This window comes from Medicago sativa, chromosome 4 (assembly GCF_051527215.1).
Source record: "Medicago sativa cultivar Bolivia chromosome 4, Bolivia_mono, whole genome shotgun sequence".
Lineage (NCBI taxonomy): Eukaryota > Viridiplantae > Streptophyta > Magnoliopsida > Fabales > Fabaceae > Medicago > Medicago sativa.
The window spans coordinates 64,886,534-64,909,127 of record NC_140752.1 but is presented as its reverse complement, the minus strand read 5'-3'; the positions used below and the strand labels follow the sequence as shown (position 1 = coordinate 64,909,127).

Below are 22,594 nucleotides of genomic sequence, written 5' to 3'. Positions count from 1 at the left end.
GCGTGCGTTTGGTGTGTTTGGTTCTTAAGCTGAGTTTTAAAGAATGGATATTGAGAGAATTGATTTTGATTAAAAATGAGTTTAAAATAACTTAATTTATGTTTGGATACATTATGATAAAATGACCAAAATAGATTTCGATTTTATTTAAAATATATGTAAAAAAAAGTTGTTGGATGACGAACATATAAATAAAGTACCGTGGTCCCGTGAGCATAGCTCGGTTGGTAGGACAATGCATTATTATATGCAGGGGTCGGGGTTTGAACCCCGGACACCCTACTTATTCACCTTATTGTCAGGTAGTCTAGTGGCTAGAACCTGACAAAAAAAAGTACCGTGTATCTGAAATCTTGGAAATGATTCTCAATCCAACACAAAATCTACTAATGTTAGCTTCACTGTGAATCGATTTTAATGCCATGAATTGCTTTGAATTATACATAGCTAAACATGTGAATTATCACTAATGTTGCGTTTAGGCATGGCAATGGGGCGGGGTGGGGACGGGTTTTGCCTTCCCCATCCCCATCCCCTACTCTCATATACTTACCCGTTACCCTACCCATACCAAATGGTGATGATAAATTGAATCTTATCCTCGTCCCTAATGGGTTCGGGTATTCCCGCCTCATCCCCGCACTAAATCAATTTTTTTAATAAAAAAAAGAGTTTTTTTAAGTTTCAATGGTAATGTTGTGATGCATTATCCAACAATTTGCGCTCATTTTAACATTTCTTTGCCGAATAATTCAGTTGCTCCTTTAACTATCAATGAAAGTTCTTATATCATGACAATTATCAAACCAAATAACATGGCATATCATTATTAACCCCCTCAACAAAAATAAAACAATGACCTTTCTACATTCGGGTAGGGTTTGGGTATGGGTTCGGGGTGGGTACATATATCTCCGTTACCCGTCCCATACCCGTATTTTAAAATCGGGGAAAACCCAAACTCATACTCAAACCCAATCAAATCGGGGTTGGTTTGGGTGCGTACCCATAAACACAGGTTTTGTTGTCATGCCTAGTTGCGTTTGGCATTGTTTAACGTCGCATTTGAGGTGATAAAATATTAAAATAGATCTAGGCATGGCAATGGGGAGGGGTGGGGACGGGTTTTACCATCCCCGTCCCCATACCCGATTCTCATATACTTACCCGTTACCCTACCCATACCCAACGGGGATGAGAAATTGAATCTCATCCCCATCCCCGACGGGTTCGGGTATTCCCGACCCATCCCCGCATTGAATAAATTTTTTAATAAAAAATATAAGTTTTTTTGCATCCCCAAGAGCAACGTTGTAATACATTATCAAACAATACGCTCACTTTAACATTTGTTAGACGAAATGATTTAGTTGATCCTTTAAATATCAATGGTAGTTTTATTAACATGACAATTATCAAACAAAATAACATGACATATCAACATAAATTATTTTTTTACATTTGGGACGTGTTTGGGTATGGGTTCGGGGTGGGTACCTATATACCCGTTACCCGTCCCATATCCGTGTTTTGAAATCGGGGAAAACCCATACCCATACCCAAACCCAGTCAAAACGGGGAAAATCCATCAAATTGGGTTTGGTTCGGGCGGGTAACCACGGGTATGGGTTTTGTTGTCATGCCTAAATAGATCTAAAGATTAGTTGGATAAATATGTGACCTAAAATGGAGAAATACGTCACCGTTTAATCCATGTAATTGATCCTGTATAGTGGGATACATCTTGGTTGTTGTTTTGTTCCCCTAGTTGACCGATAGAAACTCTCTTACTTCCTATAAGTTTTTAGTATTTTGCTTATTGTTCTTGTGGTTAGAGTTTAAGCCCTATTTATTCATAATTAAAAAAAAAAAAACATAGTGCAGTACAATACGACTTTTTTTGTTTGTTTGACTTGTAGTATTGCAGTACAATACGACTTATTTCCTTTATTAAGCCAATGATGTACTACACCACGTCACACTTAACCTAAAAATAAAAAGATTAGTCTCAAACCCTTATCATTTCAACCCTATATAATAAACTCAATATTACTAACTAAACAGCCAAATATATAGTCACAGAATAACACAGGTTTTGGAAAAAGAAACAGCATGGATCATGACATGGATCATGGAATGGCAATGGCACCAAAGTCATCATCATCTACCAATGACACTATGATGATGGGTCAGATGCATGACATGATGCACATGACATTCTTCTGGGGTAAAGATGCATTGATTCTCTTTGACAATTGGCCTGCTGGTAATTCTGGTAAGTATGTATTAGCCTTGATCCTTGTTTTCGCCATGTCCATACTTATCGAAATTCTCTCGGGCACCCGGTTCATTAAACCCGGTTCAAACCCTGTTGTGGCCGGTCTAGTTCAGACACTTTTGCATGTCCTTAGGGTTGGCCTAGCTTATTTGGTTATGTTGGCACTCATGTCTTTCAATGGTGGGGTGTTCTTGGTTGCTGTGCTTGGTCATGCTGTTGGGTTCTTCTTTCGTAGCCGTGCTTTCAAAAAACCACATCAAGATGAGAATTTCGATCTTCCTCCGTTATCTTGTTAATTATTTTTATTTTTACTTATTTGTATTAATTACAAATTATTTACTAATTTGTAATTCATGTCTTCAGTGTGTTTACTCTGTAGTGTCCAAATTCCAGGTGATGAAATTGCTTAAAATTCAGATGCATGGATATATGCACTTTTTTTTTTTTTGAAGAAGATGTATATATGCACTTTATCAGTTCGTATACTTTGTGCCAAACTCATTATATACAAATTTTATGTGAAAAAAAGATGACTAGACCTTTTTTTTTTTTTGTGAAAGAAAGTTGGTTATAGTATTTCATTATAAACAAGAGTATCAATACAAGAGGGAATATCAAAATAAGTGGTGAGACTAACCGATAATGTAGCTGCTCCAATAAGGGTGTGAGCAACCACATTTATTTGTGCCTGTAAAACTTCGTCTGAGAGTTTGTAAAATGAGAAGCAAATAAATTCCTTTAGGTTGAGATGATATTGCCAAACCCTGTAACAGCTACATGTCGATTGTAGAAGGCATCTATCGTCGTCTTGGAATCAAATAGAAAGTTCACGTTGTCGAACCACATATCACTTAATCATTCCATAGCATGAAATATTCCTAGCGTCGTTATTGCTATTTTGTTTAAGGTATTATATGTTTTTTTTTAATTAGTGATAGAAGCTAGCTACTGCCTCAGCAAAAACTAAGACCAAATTTGAATTATTGTCAATCACAATTAGGGTGGAAATATGGTAGCAAAACTAAACTTTAAAAGGCTCAAACCACTCTAGTCTATTACCCGTTATAAGCTTATATTTTTAGGATTATTTTTTTTTGAAAGTTTTATTTTTAGGCTTTATTTTACATTAATTGTTATTGATAGCCTAATTAAAATCTTATTTTATGTTAACATATTTAAATAAAATAACATAATATATCTTTAAATAGATTAATAAGAATGAAATTAAGTTTTATTTTGAGATTTCACATGACCTCGTATATAACCTGATTTTCAATTACATTACATTACGCGTGGCATGCCCCAAAGAATTTGGCGGTATGGGGTTTAGGAATTTCAAAGCTTTTAATCTCGCTATGGTAGCTAAGCAAGGATGGAGCTTTCTGTCTAAACCTGAATCTCTGGTTGCTAGAGTTTTTAAATCGAGGTAATTCCCCCGTTCTTCATTTTTGGGAGCTAAACTCGGTTATAACCCGAGCTTTGCTTGGCGGAGTATTTGGAATTCGCGTCAGTTACTTTTATATGGATGTAGATGGACAGTTGGAAATGGGAAGCAGGTCAGCGTGATGAATGATCCATGGGTTCGAGGTGTCCATGGAAGCTGGATTCAATCCCCACAAAGCCAAGGTGTGCATAGTTTGAGTGTGGCTGATTTAATAGCTACCAATGAACGGACTTGGGATATTGATAAGATTGAATCTTTGTTTCCAGATGATATGGTGCAAGCTATTCTCGACACACCACTGTTTGCGGAAGTTCAGAATGATAGAATAGCGTGAATGATGGAACGTGATGGGAGGTATACTGTTAAGACTGGTTATAAACTAGCTATGATGGAGTTGCTACATACAGATCGGTTTCATGTTGAAGGGGAGTGGCATAAAATCAGGAAGGTGAATTCCCCTCATAAAGCACATAATTTGTTATGGAGGATATGTAGGGAGTGTGTTCCGACGCGCCTTCGATTACAATCAAGACATGTACAATGTGAGGTGATATGTCCTTGGTGTGAAACAGCTGTTGAGGATGATTGGCATGCTTTTGTGGGTTGTACGGTGGCACATGAGAGTTGGTATTGGGCAGGGCTTGCGACTGTGCTGCAACCGCGAGTTGGAACTGTGAGCAGTTTGGCAGACTTTGTTTTTGATATATGTCGTTCAGAAAGCCGAGACATTGCTGGTCGGGTGGCTTTACTTCTTTGGCAAATTTGGAATGCACGTAATGATGTCATTTGGAATGACGCTCATCATACTTCAACGAGCATTGGAAGGACAGCACTAAATGCATGGCAACAATGGCAAGAGGTTCATAAACACCACTTAGCACCGATTATACAACACGAGCATAGGAGAGTGCAAGGCAACAATTCAGTTTGGGAGAAACCGAACGAGGCGTGGTTGAAGTGCAATGTGGATGCCGCATTTTATGACCGTAACCATATTACATCTTTTGCGTGTTGTGTTAGAGACTCTCGCGGGCAATTTATTCGGGCTCAAACAAAATGGCAGCGGGCAAATTTGACAGTTTTGGAGGGGGAGGCAGTAGCCTTACTTGAGGCCCTTCACTTTGCTGATGCGAACAGATGGGACCGGGTTGTGTTCGAGTCAGACTCATCTACTCTAGTACAGGCTCTATCGTCTCCGGGCCATGGCGATTCGGAATTCTATGCTATTGTTTCTAGTATTATTTATCAGTTATCTTTACATTCCAACTTCGAGGTGAAGTTTGTTAGGAGACAAGCGAACATGGTTGCTCATAGTTTAGCTAGGGCGGCCTGTTCTTGGGCTAGTCACCGTATTTTTGATTCTTATCCATCTTGTATTGAACATTGGTTGATTAATGATATTAGTTAACTTTGTTTCGGTAAAAAAAAAAGTCCTTTAGGGTGCTACTAACCAGTGCCCCGGGGCACCGGTTAAGAAGCAATAAATGAACGAATTCCACTTATTTTACATTAATTAAAGTGATAAAAAAAAGTCAACTAATTAAAATAAAAAAAATTGTATTTAATACTCTATTAAATTTCCTTTCTTTACACAACTATACACAGTTGCTTTCCTTTCTTTTTCTTGTGATTTCAGGTTCCGAAATTGAACCATTACGTATTCACATCCCTTTATCCTTTTCATTTCTTAACAATACAATTTTTTTTTCCTGTGGATTTTATTTGAACCAATTTTTTTTCCGTGAATTTTTTATGAATCATTTTTTCTTTCAAACCATTTCATGGAAAGCCTATGCATAATTAGTAAGATATCCAATTAAAATAAATTAACAATTTCAAAGATAAAACATAACCAATTAAATATCAAATACAAAATCATTAAATGCATAGAAATTACAAAATCTTCTTCAAAATAAAATAGGATTCCATGCTTGTATCAAATTAATAGGAAATTTGATAGAGTATTGAATGCACAATTTTCATATTTTAATTAGTTGATTTATTACTCACTTTAATTAAATGAGATTCATTCATTTATTGCTCATTAACCAGTGCCCCGAGGGAACTGGATAACATTACCCTAAGTTTTAACACGCTATTTCATCTATATTTATTTAAGTAGCTAGGCGTTAATGGCATGTAGCATGACGAATAAAAAAAATGGCATGTAGCATGACATTATTAACTAACTATGCTTCTAAAAAAGTCCCCTTCAAAAAAGAAAATGCTTCTGAAATAGTCTTGGCCATTGTTGTAGGCTAGGGCATAAGTTTTTGTCGGTCGATCTGTATTATTCCCACTCTTAAATATTGTTTATAAAATCCTTAAAAAATCTTATTTATAATTTCATTTTGGTAAGAATTGTACTATACCCCTCAAAAAAACAAAAGTAAGAGGTGTACTATATAGAGCTTTACAAAAATAACACGTCGTAAATTTTTTTTTTTAAATATGATTACTATATATAAAAGTTGTTTTTTTTTAAAAATAACACGTCGTAATTTTTTTTTTAATATGATAACTATATATAAAAGTTGTTTTTTTTAAAACAAGTCACTTAAAAAGCCTTTGAAGTGCACAATTCACATTTCATTCATATCACTCATTAATCAATTTAAGCATGTCAATGTCAATTTACAGAGGCAAACGTCATTCAATTGTGTGATGTCTATCAAAACAAATTAAAGAACAAATACAAGTAAATTCACAGGACAAATATCTATTATAGAATTAAGAAACAACATTACCACTAAACTTGCATTTACCTCCTTCTATCTTCTATGTAGTTTGAGACACATTTTCTTTTTTATGGGCTTTACTAATATTTGCACTTGGTTTTTTTTCCAAGTAACCTAGTAGTTAGACTAACAAACTTTTAAATGTTTTTTTTGAAGGAAACAAACTTTTAAATGTTGAAAAGTGTAATACGGAGTTCCAGACTCTCGCAAGTAATATCAATGATAGCTAACAACTTAGCTACACTTCCGAAACTATTTGCACTTGTCTTATATAATATAATATATTATATACACATGTATTCTTTAGAAATAAAATAATCAACATAGCATTAACCTCATATAATTTTATCCCATATCCCTTTTTCTTTTTGTCAAAAATTATACTTTCTTTAGTGTCGTAAAAAAATTCTTATGCATTTTCATTCACCCTGAAAAAAATGATAAGTTGTGATTTTATTTTATGATAATGATAACACTTGAATTAGCCAATGTCATGTGACATTACGTCACACAAGTGTAAATCATGATCGTGGAAGAAAATAAGCACATAATTTGATTCAGAACTGTTTCTTATTTCACAACACCAGTTTTTGCGTACAATAAAAATCACATTAATATTTTCACCTATACCTCTACATATTGCAAACCTATGTAAGGCAACCGATTTCCCCTTGTGAGTTTTTTTTTCTCCACCCAAGCTTATTAGTGCGTCTTGCACGGGCTTGTTGGTTAATAATATTTTGCCGATTAAAAAAAAAAAACATATTGCAATACAATATTTATAAAATTCCTTAAAAAAATATTTATTTATAAAAATAAAATAAATCCTTCAAAAAGAAAAAAAAAATCATAATGCAGTACAATACACTTAATCCCTTACTAAGCCAATATTGTACTACACTAGTACACCACTTCATAGAAAATTAAAAGAAAATCATCACAAATCCTTCTCATTTCAACACTATATATTCTCATGTAAACAATATATTCACAGTAGCATGGATGAGATGTCAATGGCACCAAAATCATCATCCTCTAACAACGGTACCATGATGATGAGCCAAAAGATGCAGGGCATGGTACACATGACATTCTTCTGGGGTAAGGATTCGTTAATTCTCTTTAACAATTGGCCTGCCGGTAATACCAGTAAGTATGTTATGGCGTTGTTCATGATTTTCATCATGTCCATGCTCATGGAGTTACTCTCCCACACACGGTTCAAACCTGGTTCGAACCATATGGTGGCCGGACTAGCTCAGACCCTTTTGCATGTCCTTAAGGTTGGATTGGCTTATTTGATCATGTTGGCACTCATGTCTTTCAATGGTGGAGTGTTCTTGGTTGTTCTGCTTGGTCATGCTCTTGGATTCTTCTTATGTAGCCGTGCTTTTAAAGAACCACATCAATATGTGGCGCTTTGAGAGAGAGTCGACACAACATATTATTAGGCCTAAGGCGAACAATAAATTGAAGCATTTTATGTAATAAAGACCAACATAAAAAGTCGATTTTACAATTGAAAAAAAATAAAAAATTCAATAAAAATCATTTTTATCAATGTGGTATATTTTTAATTTGAATTTAAAAACAAAGTCTGACTTTTTTTATGGTCAATTTTTCATAGATTTTATATTATGATATTGATAGCACTTTATTATTGAAATAAATAATATTTCCTTATTAATTACAAAAAATAATAATATAAATACTCGCTTGTAGAGAGAGAAAAAGAAATGGAAAAAGAGAAAAAAGAAGTCACGCAATAAAATTTAAATAAAAGTAATAATAAAAACAACAACAACAATAATAATAATAATTCCCTCAAAATAATAATAATAATAATAATAATAATAATAATAATAATAATAATAATAATAATAATAATAATAATAATAATAATATCTGATGGACATTTGTACTCCTCTTTGCATTTGGATAGAAAAATAAATAGAGAGAATGATCTAATAGGTGTACATATATCATTGTTGTACATATAATTCAGCTCACAATCAAGTTTAAACTCGCACACAATCGTGCAAGGCTACCCTAACATTAAATCGAACTAATAGCAAACAACTTACCTTTTGAGGACTAATTGACTTTAAAGAATAGTTTTTCTCAAGAGGCCTTTTTTTTTGGTCGAAAATATATTTCATTCATTCAACAAATTACACCATGTGTAGATCACTGCACAATATTGGGGGTAAAGTACAGAACTTTGCAGAATCAAACAAATAAAAACTCTAAAGCATCGGATTTGCTCCTGACTTATACATCTATGGAATCACAGTAAACTTGGCAAACTAGGAATGAAGAGAAACAATCCAACATAACAATACCAAGAACAATAAAACATTATACAAAGCTAAAAATAACTCTAGAAAAGAAATATTCCCACCAATATTACTACCATCACAACCCTAAGAATGTTACAATACAATCTTGGAATCAACACATCTCTGGAGAGCAGACCCCGTTGTTGGTAGACCAGAGCTACTTCGACGGCAAGAGAGAGAGAGAGAGAGAGAGAGAGAGAGAGAGAGAGAGAGAGATCATGATACATAAATAATATTCATTTTCAAGTTCCGCAATATGGTGTTTAGTTTACTAGCTCATGTAAACATTTTAATGTTCATTTTGGACTTCACTTATGTACCATTAAGGCAGGAATGTCACTGACATTGGTCAATCAAATTGTGACACATAAGCCAATTCAACCTCTCTCTCTCTCTCTCTCTCTCATACACACACACAATTATGTTTAAAAAATTGTATTGTCACTGGTCATACTTGAATTGATCAATGTCATGTGACATTATGTCACTTGAGTACAATCCGTCCATTTTACTTTGATCATCATTGATTAGCGGGGTTTCATGCAAGTGTAATTAAAATCTTCATCCAACTTTTTATCAAAAAAAATAAAAATATTCATCCAACTCGACTTTCTTAAAGGGAGTACTTCTTTGAAGAGGTGTCAAACACTAAAAGTGAATTCTTTTTTTAATTGATATTCAAATTTCCTTTCGTCATATTGTGTGAGATTAACCTCTTTCGTTTGACTCGACTCTTGATAATCTTTATGAAATATTCTATGAAAATTGGAGAAAAGCTAGATACGAAGAAAAAGAAGCACTATCATTAAAAATCGAAGCGAAGAAAAGCATATGACAAGAATGCACACACTGTCGCACAATATGAAAAACCAAATCATTGGGTTGAAGTACAAGAGAGAGATCCAAGGTAGGCGACATGAATAGGTGGATTCTGAACTGGTCCCATTTAGATAACCTGCTCAAGGTACTATTATTACATTTTTTTGGCAGGGAAAAAAATGAAAGGAACGAAAACAGAAGAAAAGAAATTAAAAGAAGAGTAAAATAATAGAAGGTAAATAAAAGGAAAAGAAGATAATTTTTTATCCCTTTTCTTGTTTGACCGTATAAAAAGTGAGAGAAGATGAAGTAACATGTGGAATAACATAAGTTTTTCAAAGTGAAAATGAGATGCTACAAAGAGAATAAAAATTAAAAAATTTAGAAACGTTCTCTTTAAAAAAGTATTTGGTCAACATTTAGGATAAAATCAAAAATATATTTTTTTAAATATAATCATTATTGAAATAATATTCAAGTAATATTGATTTTAAAAACAAATTTTGATTTGACAAAAAAAAACTAATTTTGGTTTTTAAAATATAGTCTTGTAATTTCTTAAAAAATAAAACAAATTTTATATAAAAAAACTAATAATTTTAATAAACAAATGTAGAATTGGAGGGGCAATATAATCTATAATATATCATTTCAATTCACGTATAGAACAAGAGACAACACATGGGGAAATGATATTTTCATCTTTCTATTCTAAGTTAAAAGTAATAAAGTATTTTCTTCCTTTGATTTTAGCTATTTGTGGAGGGATTAATTTTTTGGTGGGACATACTAAAACCTATCTATCTTTTCCTTTTTCGTATTAGAAGCAAGGCAGATTCCACCAGCCACAGTTCCACATGTGTGACACATACAATCTTATTTGACAATTTTAAAAAAAAATCAATTTTTTTTATTAAATAACTTAATAGTTAGAAATTTATCTTTAAGATGAATAAGTAGGGTATTTGAGGTTTGAACCTCGACCTTCTACATAGATCACGTATTGTCCTACTAACTGCGTTAAACTCGAGGACTATTACAATCTTGTTTTAAAGGAATAAAACATAATACATCTGATATGTTTAGAGAGAATTTACGATGTGTATTGAATTTAGTTAAAACTAAATTAGCTAAATTCTAGCCACGTCTGATTCACCAACTATCTTTAAACACCATGTTTCTCTTATTATTATCCGCTTCCTACTATCCTGTCATCGATTAATAACACATTTTTGGACCACATTTCATGACCTAACACAACGATTTTAAGTTCGTGCCCACAATGCTCAACAATGTTGCATCACAACCAAAGCAAGAAAGGAAGACCTAATTTCTCAAGTAGAAGAACACTTACTCCAAATTCAATCCAATTGAATCAATTCAATCTGGAATTGGTTATATTTCTCCCAAATTTTACTGCAAGTTAAGAATGCAAACTGTCTCTCACTGCCACTATTGAAGAACATCATCAGGGTTTTTTTGTTGCGTTGCTCGATGATGTTTGTGATATGTTTCAACCTTCTAATTAAGTCGTGGTCCCTTTCAACTCTCATATACTACCGAAAGTGTACATTTATATTGGGTAATAGAGATATTTTTTTTGAAGGGTGATATTATATATATGTATGTTCTCACATAGACTTTGCATTGAATATTAATTTATTTCCACTATAGTGATTTTAAGAAAATAAAATTGGTTAGAGAACACATACTTTTAGGGGGAAAAAATTAGAGTGCTCCTATATGAGATGAGAATAATCTCAAAACACTATTGATCACACTTGGTTATTTTATTTATACACATATATTGTTAATTAGTTTCACATTGAACAAACAAACTGATACAAAATTGGTGCTAAAATACAAACTAATAGTAATATTGCAAAATAATCTTAAGAAATTTGAGAGTCGTGAATCTCTTCCTTTCAAAATGTTTGAGGGTTAGGTCTCTCCAATCCTTCCAAAATTTATACTCCTATATTATCAAAGTTTAAATATTTCAGCTCGATATCATTAGTTAGGTTAGAAGATACATGATTAAGATAAAAGAGACATGTGACAATTTTTTGAGGTGTCAAACTCATTATATCATGTTGCATACAAGTTGAAAATTCAGGCATAAAAATTAAATTAAATAATTTAGGATTGTTGATTGTTCCTAATTTGATTGATTTGAAGCAGTGGCACATGATTAACATGCATAGAATGAAATATACTTTTTTGACAGGGCATAGAATACTATAATGGAATATAAATTATGTTTGCAATGAAATATAGAATAAATCAACATTTTCTTCACCAATCATAAATCATATGATCATAAGTAGAATATAAATGATGACGCGAACTCTTCAATCAGATGGTGTTGAACTATATATTTTTTTGGTACATGGTGTTGAACTATTATTATGGTCTTGTATTAAATTCATGTAAGACACCTAATACACACCTAAAAATTGGTGTGTAACTATATATACACACACATACATGTGTGTGCGCAGCGCATGTTGATTATTGTCGTCACAACGTTATTTTGCCACGGTCACGACAATCAATGCTCTAAGACTATTTGACTATCTAATTTAACAGAAATGCTGTTTATAGCGAAGGATGATTCACGAATCATCCCGATAGACTTTAAAAAAAAATTCCTTAATTTTTGCAACTGCATGGTGTGATTGGTGGGACCTCGTTTTTTTTTGTTACCACTACATATTTAGCCTTTCGTGATGCTGTCGCTGGGATTTTTGTCGTGATGTTTAGCATCACTCCTAATTTAATGACATGATGATAAATTTTTCATTTAATCGTAATATTTTAAATGATATTTGTTTTACATTGTATACTATATGTTCAAGTTAACACCCCTTTTCTTTAAGACTCTTAGCTATTAAAACATTCGTTTTCATTTCAAGTCATCTAATATATTTTCATATCATTAAATTTGATGGTCAAAATCATGAATTGGTCTAACATTTTTAAAATGGGGAACAAAATTGTGCAATTAGAAATAGGGGGAACAAAATTGCGGTTTTACTAGTATAAGAAGACAACTGCATTTAAACATTTAAGAAAGTATTTCATGGACATTCAATGAATATTTATACTATACTTTGATAGAGAAAGAAATAAAGAAAGTGATGTGATTTATATGATAGGTTGATATCCAGTTTTAATTAATTAGAATTAATACATATAAGAAGGTTAGCAAACTAAGAAACTCACATTTAACAAAGTTTGTAACTTAAAATGTTAATTGTATGTGGATTGAAGAATCACCATCTTGTATAGCGGTCTCGACTTTCGATTGATGCCAAACATAGTTTAATAAAAACTCTTTTTTACGTGAAAACAATTAAAGATATACCAATATCATTATTATTTTTGTGAAATTCTCCCTGAACTATGCTCCTGCTATCGACCTACACCTTGATTGATCCCATTTGTGCATGCATATAAAGTCCATGCTTTGAACATAATGTTAATGGAGCATCTTCATGTAAGAAAAAAAAAAGTAAAATAAACAAGGAACATTTCCTAAAAATAACCACACTAGCTACTGACGTGGATTCATGTGATGAGGCCGTCTTTTTTAATGTGGTTTGACATGTGATATACCATGTCTGAAAACGACATCACGAGGCCTCTGATTTCATTGCAACTAAATAGTGAATCTTGTGTTAATTGGTTTTGGTGCAGAGTGAGTGTGTTTTTTTTAACATTGTGGACAAAAAGAATGTGAAGGGTTTATAATTATCATTAATTATAATAATTATAATGACACTTTTCGTCCTTCACTTCACTTGCACGCCAGGTTTTTGTATCATTTGCTTCTCAATCATGTTATGCCTGATGCTTTCACATGCTTGACAGTCTTTTTCTTCTGTTTCCTCTCAATAGGTATATTTGTTTGTAGTAGTATTGCTAAGGAAAAAGAGTAGTGAAGCAAATTAAAATGTGTTTTGCTTACTTCAATTCAACTATCTAATGAATTGCCATTCTAAATAAACACCTAAGTTGACATTGTTGATAACACTTGCACAAATAAAATAAGGTAAATGCTAACATTTAAGGTTTATAAACGTTTTTTTTTCTTCTTCTTTTAATAAATAGTTTAGAACGATTTAAATCTCTTTTTAAGAAATGAATTCTAATACTAATAAAAAATATGTTAAAATGAACGTGTAACTAACGTTTTTGAATAACATTCGGTGGACACTCCAATAGGAGTATACACTTTGAGATAAACAAGAGTGAGTGATACGATAAATGTGATATGTTGGTGATGTGGTAAAATAAGAGAGAAATATGTAAAATATGATGTTGAATAGTGTTAGAGAATTTGAGGTGTTATCATTGTTAACTTTTTTTAGCAAATGCTAAACATTACAATTGATTCGAGATGAACCAAGGAAGATGACCGAGTTGGTGAGAAAGTTGGACAACACTTTGTGGTTTCGAAGGTGAAGACGATCCCATGAAATACTCTGATGTTAAAAATCTGATGTTAAAAATAGTATATCAGAATTTGAAAATGGTATTTCATCATTCTCATAAGTGTCTTTTAAAATTATGTACACATCTTAAAAAAAAAAACTATTGAGTGGATTAATTTTTATAATAAAAGGAGTTTCATTTTCTAAATTATCTTAATTAATTAATTGAATAATTATGTGAGTCGTAATATAATAACTAAAAATATATTAATAAGAAAACTAATTAATATTTCAATAGTAATCTAAAATGATAAATATTTTAAATGTGTCAATTTAAGAAAATGTGAGTCTGTTTTATTGGCCATAGCTTGGCATGGTAAGATTAGAGGGTAGAGCAAAATTATTGTGTATTTTGTGAAAAACAGAAACCATGTGTGCATGTACATTTTGTTGTTGGTTGAATCCTATCAACAAACCATAACTGCAGTACCAACTTCATGGGATGCGTTTGTTTTGGTCACCCCTTTTCAACAACACTCAACAATCACGCCATTCCTTTTCTAAACATGGGCCAACTACCCTATGTTGTCCCTATCAAAACTCAACCATTTCACATCCATGTTTCCTATATTTAGTAAACAAAAATTACCTTAATTTTCCTTAAAAGAAAATTACCTTAATTTGACTTTAATTTCCTTCAATATAATCCCCAAAAACAAACACTATTTTCCCCTTTTATTTTTCTCTCATTATTTATCAATTTAAATGTTTTTTTTAAAAGATTTATCAATTTAAATCCATGTTAAATTATTATAAAATTCTAACAAAAGATTAAATCCAAGTATTTTTTTAATAAATATAGTTCAACTGACAAAATAAAAAGTTGTTGGACCGACCATTTTTATAATTATCCAAGTTCGAATATGACACGTTCTCTCTACGTGTTCGAGTTTTCTTAATGTTCATCGCACCGCCCTCAAACAACAACAAAAAATTTCACTTTAAAAAATTTAGTGATTGACCAAAAGCTAGTATTTATAGTTTCGTAAAATCATGGGTGGTCGGTGGAGACATATTAAAACGCAAGAAAAGCATACAAAACGTCAAAAACTAAATATGTTACTAATTCCACTTGTTAAAAAGAAATCACCTTATTAAAATTTTCAATTTTAGAAAAGAGTAAAAGAAATTAGAGTTCACGGTTAATCGTTTCCACATCTTATTTTAGGTGGAAAAAAAAATACGAACCGTAAGAAAGATTCATTTTTAGTCTTTCAATTTTGATCAAAGGTAAGTAAAAATCAAACCATAAAATTCAGTTGGAAGATAAACAAAATCTCATTAAAAATATTTTAAATAAAAGAAAATCTTATTATTACCTTATTTATTTTATTTTTGCCAAAAATGAAAAACCTTATTATTATTACAACAATAATTTCATTTTTAGTAAACAGTAAAAGAAAGTAGAGTTCACGGTTAATTCGTTTCACATGTAAGAAAAAAAACAAAATCCGTAACAATTGGAAATGAAAAAAAAAAAAAAAAAGGTGCGATGCAGTGATGATGGTCTATCTCTATCCAAAAGAGTTGGCGTGTTGGTGAAACCAGCTTCACCAAAGTTCCTAAAAGCAGTGAGAGAGAGAGAAAAGAAGAGAGAGAGAGAGAATAATAAGTTACAAAACGAAGAGTGCTAACAAATCCATTTCACCATTTTCACTCATCTCGCATCAAAACCAATGAACTTCTTCTAACTAGGTCAGTCAGTTTCTTCATTTCCATTCTCTCTCGAACCTTCTTCATCACATTCTAGTTGTTTAATTCTTCACTTCCTCGAAAACAATTTACTTTTTAGATTCATTGAGTAACTGATACCGATGTATTTGGATTAAATTATAAACCAGATACATCTAATTTTGATCGGTACATTTTCCGGTGACGGTGATTTTTTGTTAATTGATAGTTTAGATTATGTGATTCCTTTTGATGAAATGTTCATGATGAGAAACGAGAAATACACTGTCATTGTTTTGTTTGAATTAATTTTTTATATGATAAAATTAAATTGTAGATTCAGATGCAATGACAGTGTATATGATTCTTTGTTAGAGATCTCTAATTTTTTTTTTTTTTTAACTTTTATGTGATCTTATGCTTCACTTTTTGATCAGTTAATTAGAAACATATTTGGACATAATCATGTTGATTTATGAAAATGCTAAGAATGATTTTTGTTGATAGCAATTTTCTTAGTTTTTTTTTTTTTTTTTTATGTGAAGTGTTAGATTAGGCATTTATGATTGTTACTTCTTTTTGAATGTATTTATTTAATTTAATAGAAGTTGAAATAGTATTGGTTGAATCAACGCGTTTTGTTTCGCAACATGATTGTGAATTTCGTTTTTTTGCAGGTTTAAATGATTGTCTGAATGATCCGTGGCGGATGGTTCCAGAGTTAATTCCTGCAATTTTTGTTGATGAATCTACATTAGTGAATCTGTGAAGATTGAAGAATAGTTTGTATATATATGTAACTATTGATCTTTGTGTTTACACTTTAATAATTTTGTGTGTGTTTCCTTTGTTTCTGCGTTGGTTTTTGTAATTTGTTGTGAATTCACCTTGCAGATTACTTATCTGCAAAGAAGATTCAAAATGAGTTGGAACCCGCATATGGAAGTTCATTACAATAACATCAGCTATCCCTATAATACAGCAGGAAGCTTTATTGAATATTTCGAAGGCCTCACTTACGAGCATGTTAACTTTATTTTTTCCGGCGCATCACATGCTCAGGTGCGTGAAGAGATTGTTGTGTATACTCTGTTGAAGATATTTTATGCTTTGATTTAATGGTATTTTCATGTTTTCTTAACGTAGATGTGTTGGATACGCTGGTCTTTTGATTTAAGTGTAAGGTGATAGAAAGATTTGTATATTCAAGTAAAATAATAAAAGTCTCATTCTATGTGCAGGAGAGTCAGTACCCTGCAAATTCAAACTTTTACAAGTTTGGGCTATCGGAACCTGAGAATACTTCATATTACCGCTACAATCATGGTTATGAGGTAAATCATCATGAACCACTTGTGGATGAGTATAGGAGGCCTTCAGAAAATTCTTCAACGATAAGTGAACCGACTCTGGTTGTAAGCCCAGAATGGGGAGAAGATGGAAACACTGATGCACAAGACAATTCTTTTGAATGTACGTTCTTGAATTTCATTTTGAGATAATTTTCCCAAGTATTACAGTGCCTTGGATAAGCCTAGAACAATTAAAGTACCAAATGGCCTCTTACAAACGCACATTATAAGTACTTAATAACACTTTAGTAATATTTGGAGTGAGAAGATGCATTTTAACATGTTTGGCAAAGAAGTCTCTTGATTCCTCTGTGAGCACCAAAATGTTTGACACACTGTTGATGTAGAGTTAGGTGGAGTTGGGTGCATTTGTTGACCAACTCAAGTATTTTTCAGACTCCACCTTCCTGGTTCATGGCGATTAAGTGTACTTTACTGATATTAGTATACGTGTGTTAATGCCATGATCTTTTGTTCTTTTATCATCCTATGGTTTGCCATAATTTAGTTGTTCTTTGTGAAACTAGACAATATGGGTATTTCTCTTGATTTTAGACGACTTGTTTAATTTTCAACTTTCATCTGCACCTCTTCAATAATCTTTACCCTGTCTATTTGGCAAGAAGGAAATAATGCTGACATTTTGTTCAAAGTATCATTTGTAATTGTATTTAAAAGATGGTCTCGGATCATCTGCTGATACTTTGTTCACTAGAGACAGAGAGAAAAATCAATTAACTGAGTAGTCACACTTTAAAAGGCTGTCTATATACTGTAGCTCTTTGCCCATTGCAAATTGCTTAGGATTCTTTTTGTCCCAGAAAAGATTTCAAATTCTTTTATTGCCTCTTCATTGATATTTGCAGATTCTTCTTTGCCGAATTTCATTTGATATTTTCTGAGATTTTTCACAGAACATGTAAACTGTTTGACCACAATTTAAACAATTTCTCTCCTCTTGCAGGTCCACGAAGACATCATAGTAATTCCAATGATTCTCAGGTATTTTCCTTCAAGTCTCCTTGTGCATGAAATAGTTAAATGCTATGAACATCTAATAAGTTTGTAAAGTTACCTTTAGCTATATATCATTGAGAAGCACAGTATATGATTATCTAAACTATTTTTCTATGTTTTGCAGGTCATTTGGCAAGACAATATTGATCCTGACAACATGACCTATGAGGTTAGATTGAGAATCTTAGATTCCTTCCCTTTCTAAGTACCATGTAGTACTTCCTCAAAGTACAGCTACTTTATATTTGATTTCTTTATAGTTATTCTTCTAGGATAAAAAAATAAATCTTCTATATACATTATGTAGTCAATCTTCTGGTTATTTGATTATACTTTGCTTACTCCTTTATTTCTATTATGCCGTTTGTTGTCTTGTTCTTAACTCTTCGTTCTACTTGTACACGTTATTCTATACGAGAATAGTTACTCTAGGAAACTATTGTTTGGCCAAATCATTTCATAAAGCTCTTGCAGCTCATTACAGCTCATTATATGTCCTCATGATCTTGATTATTGCATTACTTATATTAATTGCAATTGGTATAATCCGTAATGTTGCTTTTACTACCAGTTTGTTTGTTAGTTGTTCACAAGAAAAGCAAAGTTAATACAGAAACATTTATGTTAGTAAATTGTCTCATGGATGCACTTTTGTTTTTCAATTGAATGTGGACAGCATGTTCTCAAAATATTACAGTTATGTGAACATCTCTATAAGAGTTGATTCTTTTTCTTTTTTCCGACATTAATATTGTATTATTTATTTCAGGAATTACTTGAATTAGGGGAGGCTGTTGGAACTCAAAGCCGTGGTCTCACCCAAGAACAGATCTCCTTGCTTCCAGTTTCAAAGTTCAAGTGTGGGTTCTTCTTTAGGAAGAAGTCACGGAATGAGAGGTAATATTTGAGTTTTTTGGACTGCGTTTTTTACTTCATTGCTTTTCTTTTCTATATTCACGTAATATATCGATTTTATATTTCCAGTGTCTACCATTCAAAATCCTTGTTTCTGTTTTTTGTTCTTCTTCAACTCTACTTTGTGTTATAGGCTGGCTAATTGTTATCACACTGTTCTGTTTTCTTCTCAGTCAGAGTTACAGAATTAGGAGAAAATGGAATGGCATTAATTCTGAAATCGAAATACACTTCATACAACCAGAGCCAAGCCTCCTCAGAGGAAAGAGACTAACCTCTCTCTCTCTCTCTCTCTGTCTCCACTAACGTAGTTATTAAGAAAAACATAAAACTGAATACCACCACTTAGTCTCATACACCTTTATTACAATATTATAATAACTGCCTAATAACTTCTTCAAAAAAAAAATAACTGCCTAATAACTATCCACAATTCCGCCCTCCTTTCCCTTGGGCTTATCATGCCTAAAGCCCAATAAGACATCCCCTTCTATAGCATTAGGCCTATCAGGTTATGTATTGCTGCTATTAGGCTCATTCTTTCGGCTAATTTTGTCAGCTATATATGCCTTTTTTTCGTTGCTAAATTACTACTTTGTGTAGCCTATGTATTGTATTGATGATAAGGTAAAAGTAGGATAAGCTGATAAGTTACAAATCCTCATATGAAGAGAATATATTGATTAATGGTGTAATAGGGGTATATTCTTATGAATTATAAATGCTTAGTTAATTTCAGTCGTTAGGATACAAATATGAGATATGATAGAGCATTATGACATTGTTTGACTCATGTAGCTAACTCCACGTAGTGGGTAAAGCTTGATTGTTGTTGTTGTAATATAATTTTACGATCAATTGAAGCTGCTGTCCTACAATCTATTACATTCTCTATTGTGCATTGATAATTTACGCCTTTATGGTTTTGTCTCTTTTATCATCTTATTCAAGTATAATCTGGAACTTGAAATGGTCTAGATGGGTATAACGCCTAAAACTTGGGTATATGTAATATGTCTTTTGTGCCCCTTAGAATAAGAACTTGAGTCCTTCTTGCATCCATTGTTTTATTCATGGAAAGGGCAATTACTTGCATCTTGCATCCTCTTTGCTATAATGTGCTGATCTGAGTCATCCTATTGTTTAGATGCGTGATTTGCCAGATGGAATATAAAAGAGGGGACAAGAGGATTACTTTGCCATGCAAACATCTCTATCATGCTAGTTGTGGGAACAAATGGCTTACCATTAATAAGGCAAGATATTTACCATTTTATCACAAACTCAATAAGTGCTTTTGATGCTTATTTTACTATTTGCTAAAATACATGTTTTTGTATGCTGGGGTTGTTGTTTCAGGCTTGCCCTATATGTTATACAGAAGTATTTGCCGACAAATCAAAACAAAAATAAAGGACCAGGGAATGTGTAACCTGCATATGTTTCTGTTTAAAGGTTGGGTTTTTTTTTTTATTCATAGAAATACATTTATTCGTTTCTCGTAGTAAGATAAACAATTTCGTTGGGTTGAGTTGTAATACAAAGAGAGTAGTACCCAAAAGTTTTATAAAGATTATGGACAAAACATGGACATGCTTCATGGTTGTGTTTGAGAGGCTTGATTATGGTTTGTTTTTTTATTTTAGTTTTATACAGTATGTTATGATTTCTCGTACGTATTATCACCGGCTTCTGATACAGTCTTTGTGTTGGAGAGCCTGGAATACGAAACACGCATTCATAATTTTTTGGAAAGTTTCTTCAAATATGTATGAAGTTTGTTTAGTTAGAGCTTAGACTTTGCTGGAGCAATACATACATGTATATGTAGCCCAGCATCAAGTAATTAGCAAGTACATATAAATCGAAGTGGGATACGAAATGGTACAAATTCAGATAAACTATTGGAAAAATAAGGTCCATATAACTTAAAGATAAGACATGGTCAGATTTTATAAAAAATGACACTTCTCGCCTTATAAGATTGGTTAAATTTGATAAGGTATAAGAGCACAAGTCGGTTTTGTAAATTACTTCTACACTATTTTCTAATTTAATGGTGAGATTTATTGATATAATGATAAAAAAATAATGTTGTGCATGATACAAGATTTATCTTTCTTATGTACTGTAGAATTTACATTAAACTAAATTTTAGAATATCTATTTTCACCTCTCCGAATTCGCCTGCTAAGGGAGAGGGGTTAAAATTGGCTTGAGCAATTTTACTCTACTCATCTAAAAACTTATATCAAACATCTTAAATTAAATATAATGTCTAGTCTCTTCTCCCTTTTATTTTCGTGTCATTTACAATGTCCAAGTTGCAAATTTGTAAAGTGTAGTGATATCTGTGATACATTAGTGACGTGATAGAAAGAGGTAAATAACAAGAAACCAGATGTTGAATAAATATAAGAAAGTTAGGGTGTGTACAAATACAAGTGTTCAATAAAAAAAAAACTACAACTTATTCTTTTTATGATTTTGTATAAATTAATATCAAAATAAATAACAATGGTCACTTTCTAAATTAAAAAGTTTAAGGGTCATATTATAATTGTATGTTTTTAGCAAGGTCAATGTCTAGATAACAAAAATTTAAGAGGAATGCTAGCAACACTCTCTTTTCAACACTCTCTCTAATACTCACTCTCTTATTGGTTTGAATCACTGTGGGTGGATACTTTGAAAATTGAACCCACAAAAAATGGTGGGACATACATTGCTTCCATCCAATAAAAGAGTGAGTGTTAGAGAGAGTGTTGAAAAGTGAGTGTTGTTAGCATTCCTCAAAATTTAAAAGCAGATAGACTAATGAAGTTGCCCTCTTAAATCTTGACCATCCATATTTTTTTCTACTACATCAATGACTTACAACTTTTTATTGTATTGTGCACAAGTTTGTTACTTGGGAATGTTAAAATTCACATTTTATTTTCCTCTTACCAAAAAGACCTAATTGTATGAAGAAGAAACACTGTTAGTTGTTTTAATGGTCCTATTAGATCTACTAAACCATAAACAAACCCAACAATTAAATAAATACTTTTAGAAACATTTGGCCATTCATCTACATATCTTAGACTTTTGCATTTTTTTTTTTTCAAAATAGGCTTGGCATTTTGAATTTCAATAATTTATTATGAGCTTTCAAACGCAGGAGTCAACTTACCCATCTTGTTTCTGTAAACCAAGTCATAACTACTCGTGCACACTTCATTATAATTCAGTTGTTGGACTAATTCTTATTTAATTTAGTTTTACTAATTCTTTCTTATTTGATTATGCACCTACTTGTAAGATTTGTCGAATCTAATGTGAAAATTTTATTTTAAAAGATAAAATCAGTAATTTCAGTTGTTAAGAAGATCAATGATCGATATTATAAATATATATATACCAGAAAAAATCGAACATAAGACTTTGAGGAGTAGCCTACACTAAAGTCCCTTGTTAACAACTCCGGGCCAACAACAAATAATACATGTTACTTCACATAAATCGTTAGATTTCCTCCTTAAC

The 22,594-nt window shown here is 32.1% G+C and overlaps 2 protein-coding genes and 2 pseudogenes across 6 annotated transcripts; all 4 read left to right on the top strand.

Annotated features, from left to right (window-relative positions):
- Nucleotides 1-2,050: 2,050 nt before the first annotated feature.
- On the top strand, nt 2,051-2,723 carry LOC146930756 (copper transporter 6 pseudogene; annotated as a pseudogene). The gene has a single exon (XR_015006461.1). The product of XR_015006461.1 is annotated as a copper transporter 6 pseudogene (transcript).
- Nucleotides 2,724-2,838: 115 nt separating this feature from the next.
- Nucleotides 2,839-5,141, top strand: LOC146930755 (uncharacterized). Of its 2 annotated transcripts, none has more exons than XM_085702232.1 (3): nt 2,839-3,704; nt 3,810-3,904; nt 3,989-5,141. In XM_085702232.1, the coding sequence occupies exon 3, from the start codon at nt 4,057-4,059 to the stop codon at nt 5,128-5,130; it is 1,074 nt and encodes a 357-aa protein (XP_085558358.1). In that variant the 5' UTR covers nt 2,839-3,704; nt 3,810-3,904; nt 3,989-4,056; the 3' UTR covers nt 5,131-5,141. Both variants share the same exon structure in this region, with proteins under 2 accessions (XP_085558358.1, XP_085558359.1).
- Nucleotides 5,142-7,224: 2,083 nt separating this feature from the next.
- Nucleotides 7,225-8,077, top strand: LOC146930754 (copper transporter 6 pseudogene; annotated as a pseudogene). The gene has a single exon (XR_015006462.1). The product of XR_015006462.1 is annotated as a copper transporter 6 pseudogene (transcript).
- Nucleotides 8,078-15,655: 7,578 nt separating this feature from the next.
- LOC146930753 (E3 ubiquitin-protein ligase BIG BROTHER-like) lies at nt 15,656-20,682 on the top strand. Of its 2 annotated transcripts, none has more exons than XM_085702239.1 (9): nt 15,656-15,809; nt 16,463-16,571; nt 16,680-16,847; nt 17,027-17,258; nt 18,102-18,139; nt 18,279-18,323; nt 18,924-19,051; nt 20,217-20,325; nt 20,429-20,682. In XM_085702239.1, exons 3-9 carry the CDS (start codon nt 16,707-16,709, stop codon nt 20,480-20,482), a joined length of 747 nt encoding a protein of 248 aa, XP_085558365.1. In that variant the 5' UTR covers nt 15,656-15,809; nt 16,463-16,571; nt 16,680-16,706; the 3' UTR covers nt 20,483-20,682. The 2 variants fall into 2 exon arrangements, with proteins under 2 accessions (XP_085558365.1, XP_085558364.1); XM_085702238.1 differs by having other exon boundaries at nt 16,463-16,581.
- The last annotated feature ends 1,912 nt before the right edge of the window (nt 20,683-22,594 follow it).

Excerpts from the sequence above, each read along its gene's own strand:
- LOC146930755 (XM_085702232.1), top strand. The coding sequence starts at position 4,057 with ATGATGGAACGTGATGGGAGGTATACTGTTAAGACTGGTTATAAACTA.
- LOC146930753 (XM_085702239.1), top strand. The coding sequence starts at position 16,707 with ATGAGTTGGAACCCGCATATGGAAGTTCATTACAATAACATCAGCTAT. Across the intron at positions 18,324-18,923 it reads CTGACAACATGACCTATGAG|GAATTACTTGAATTAGGGGA; the intron begins GTTAGATTGAGA and ends TATTTATTTCAG. Across the intron at positions 20,326-20,428 it reads AATGGCTTACCATTAATAAG|GCTTGCCCTATATGTTATAC; the intron begins GCAAGATATTTA and ends TTGTTGTTTCAG.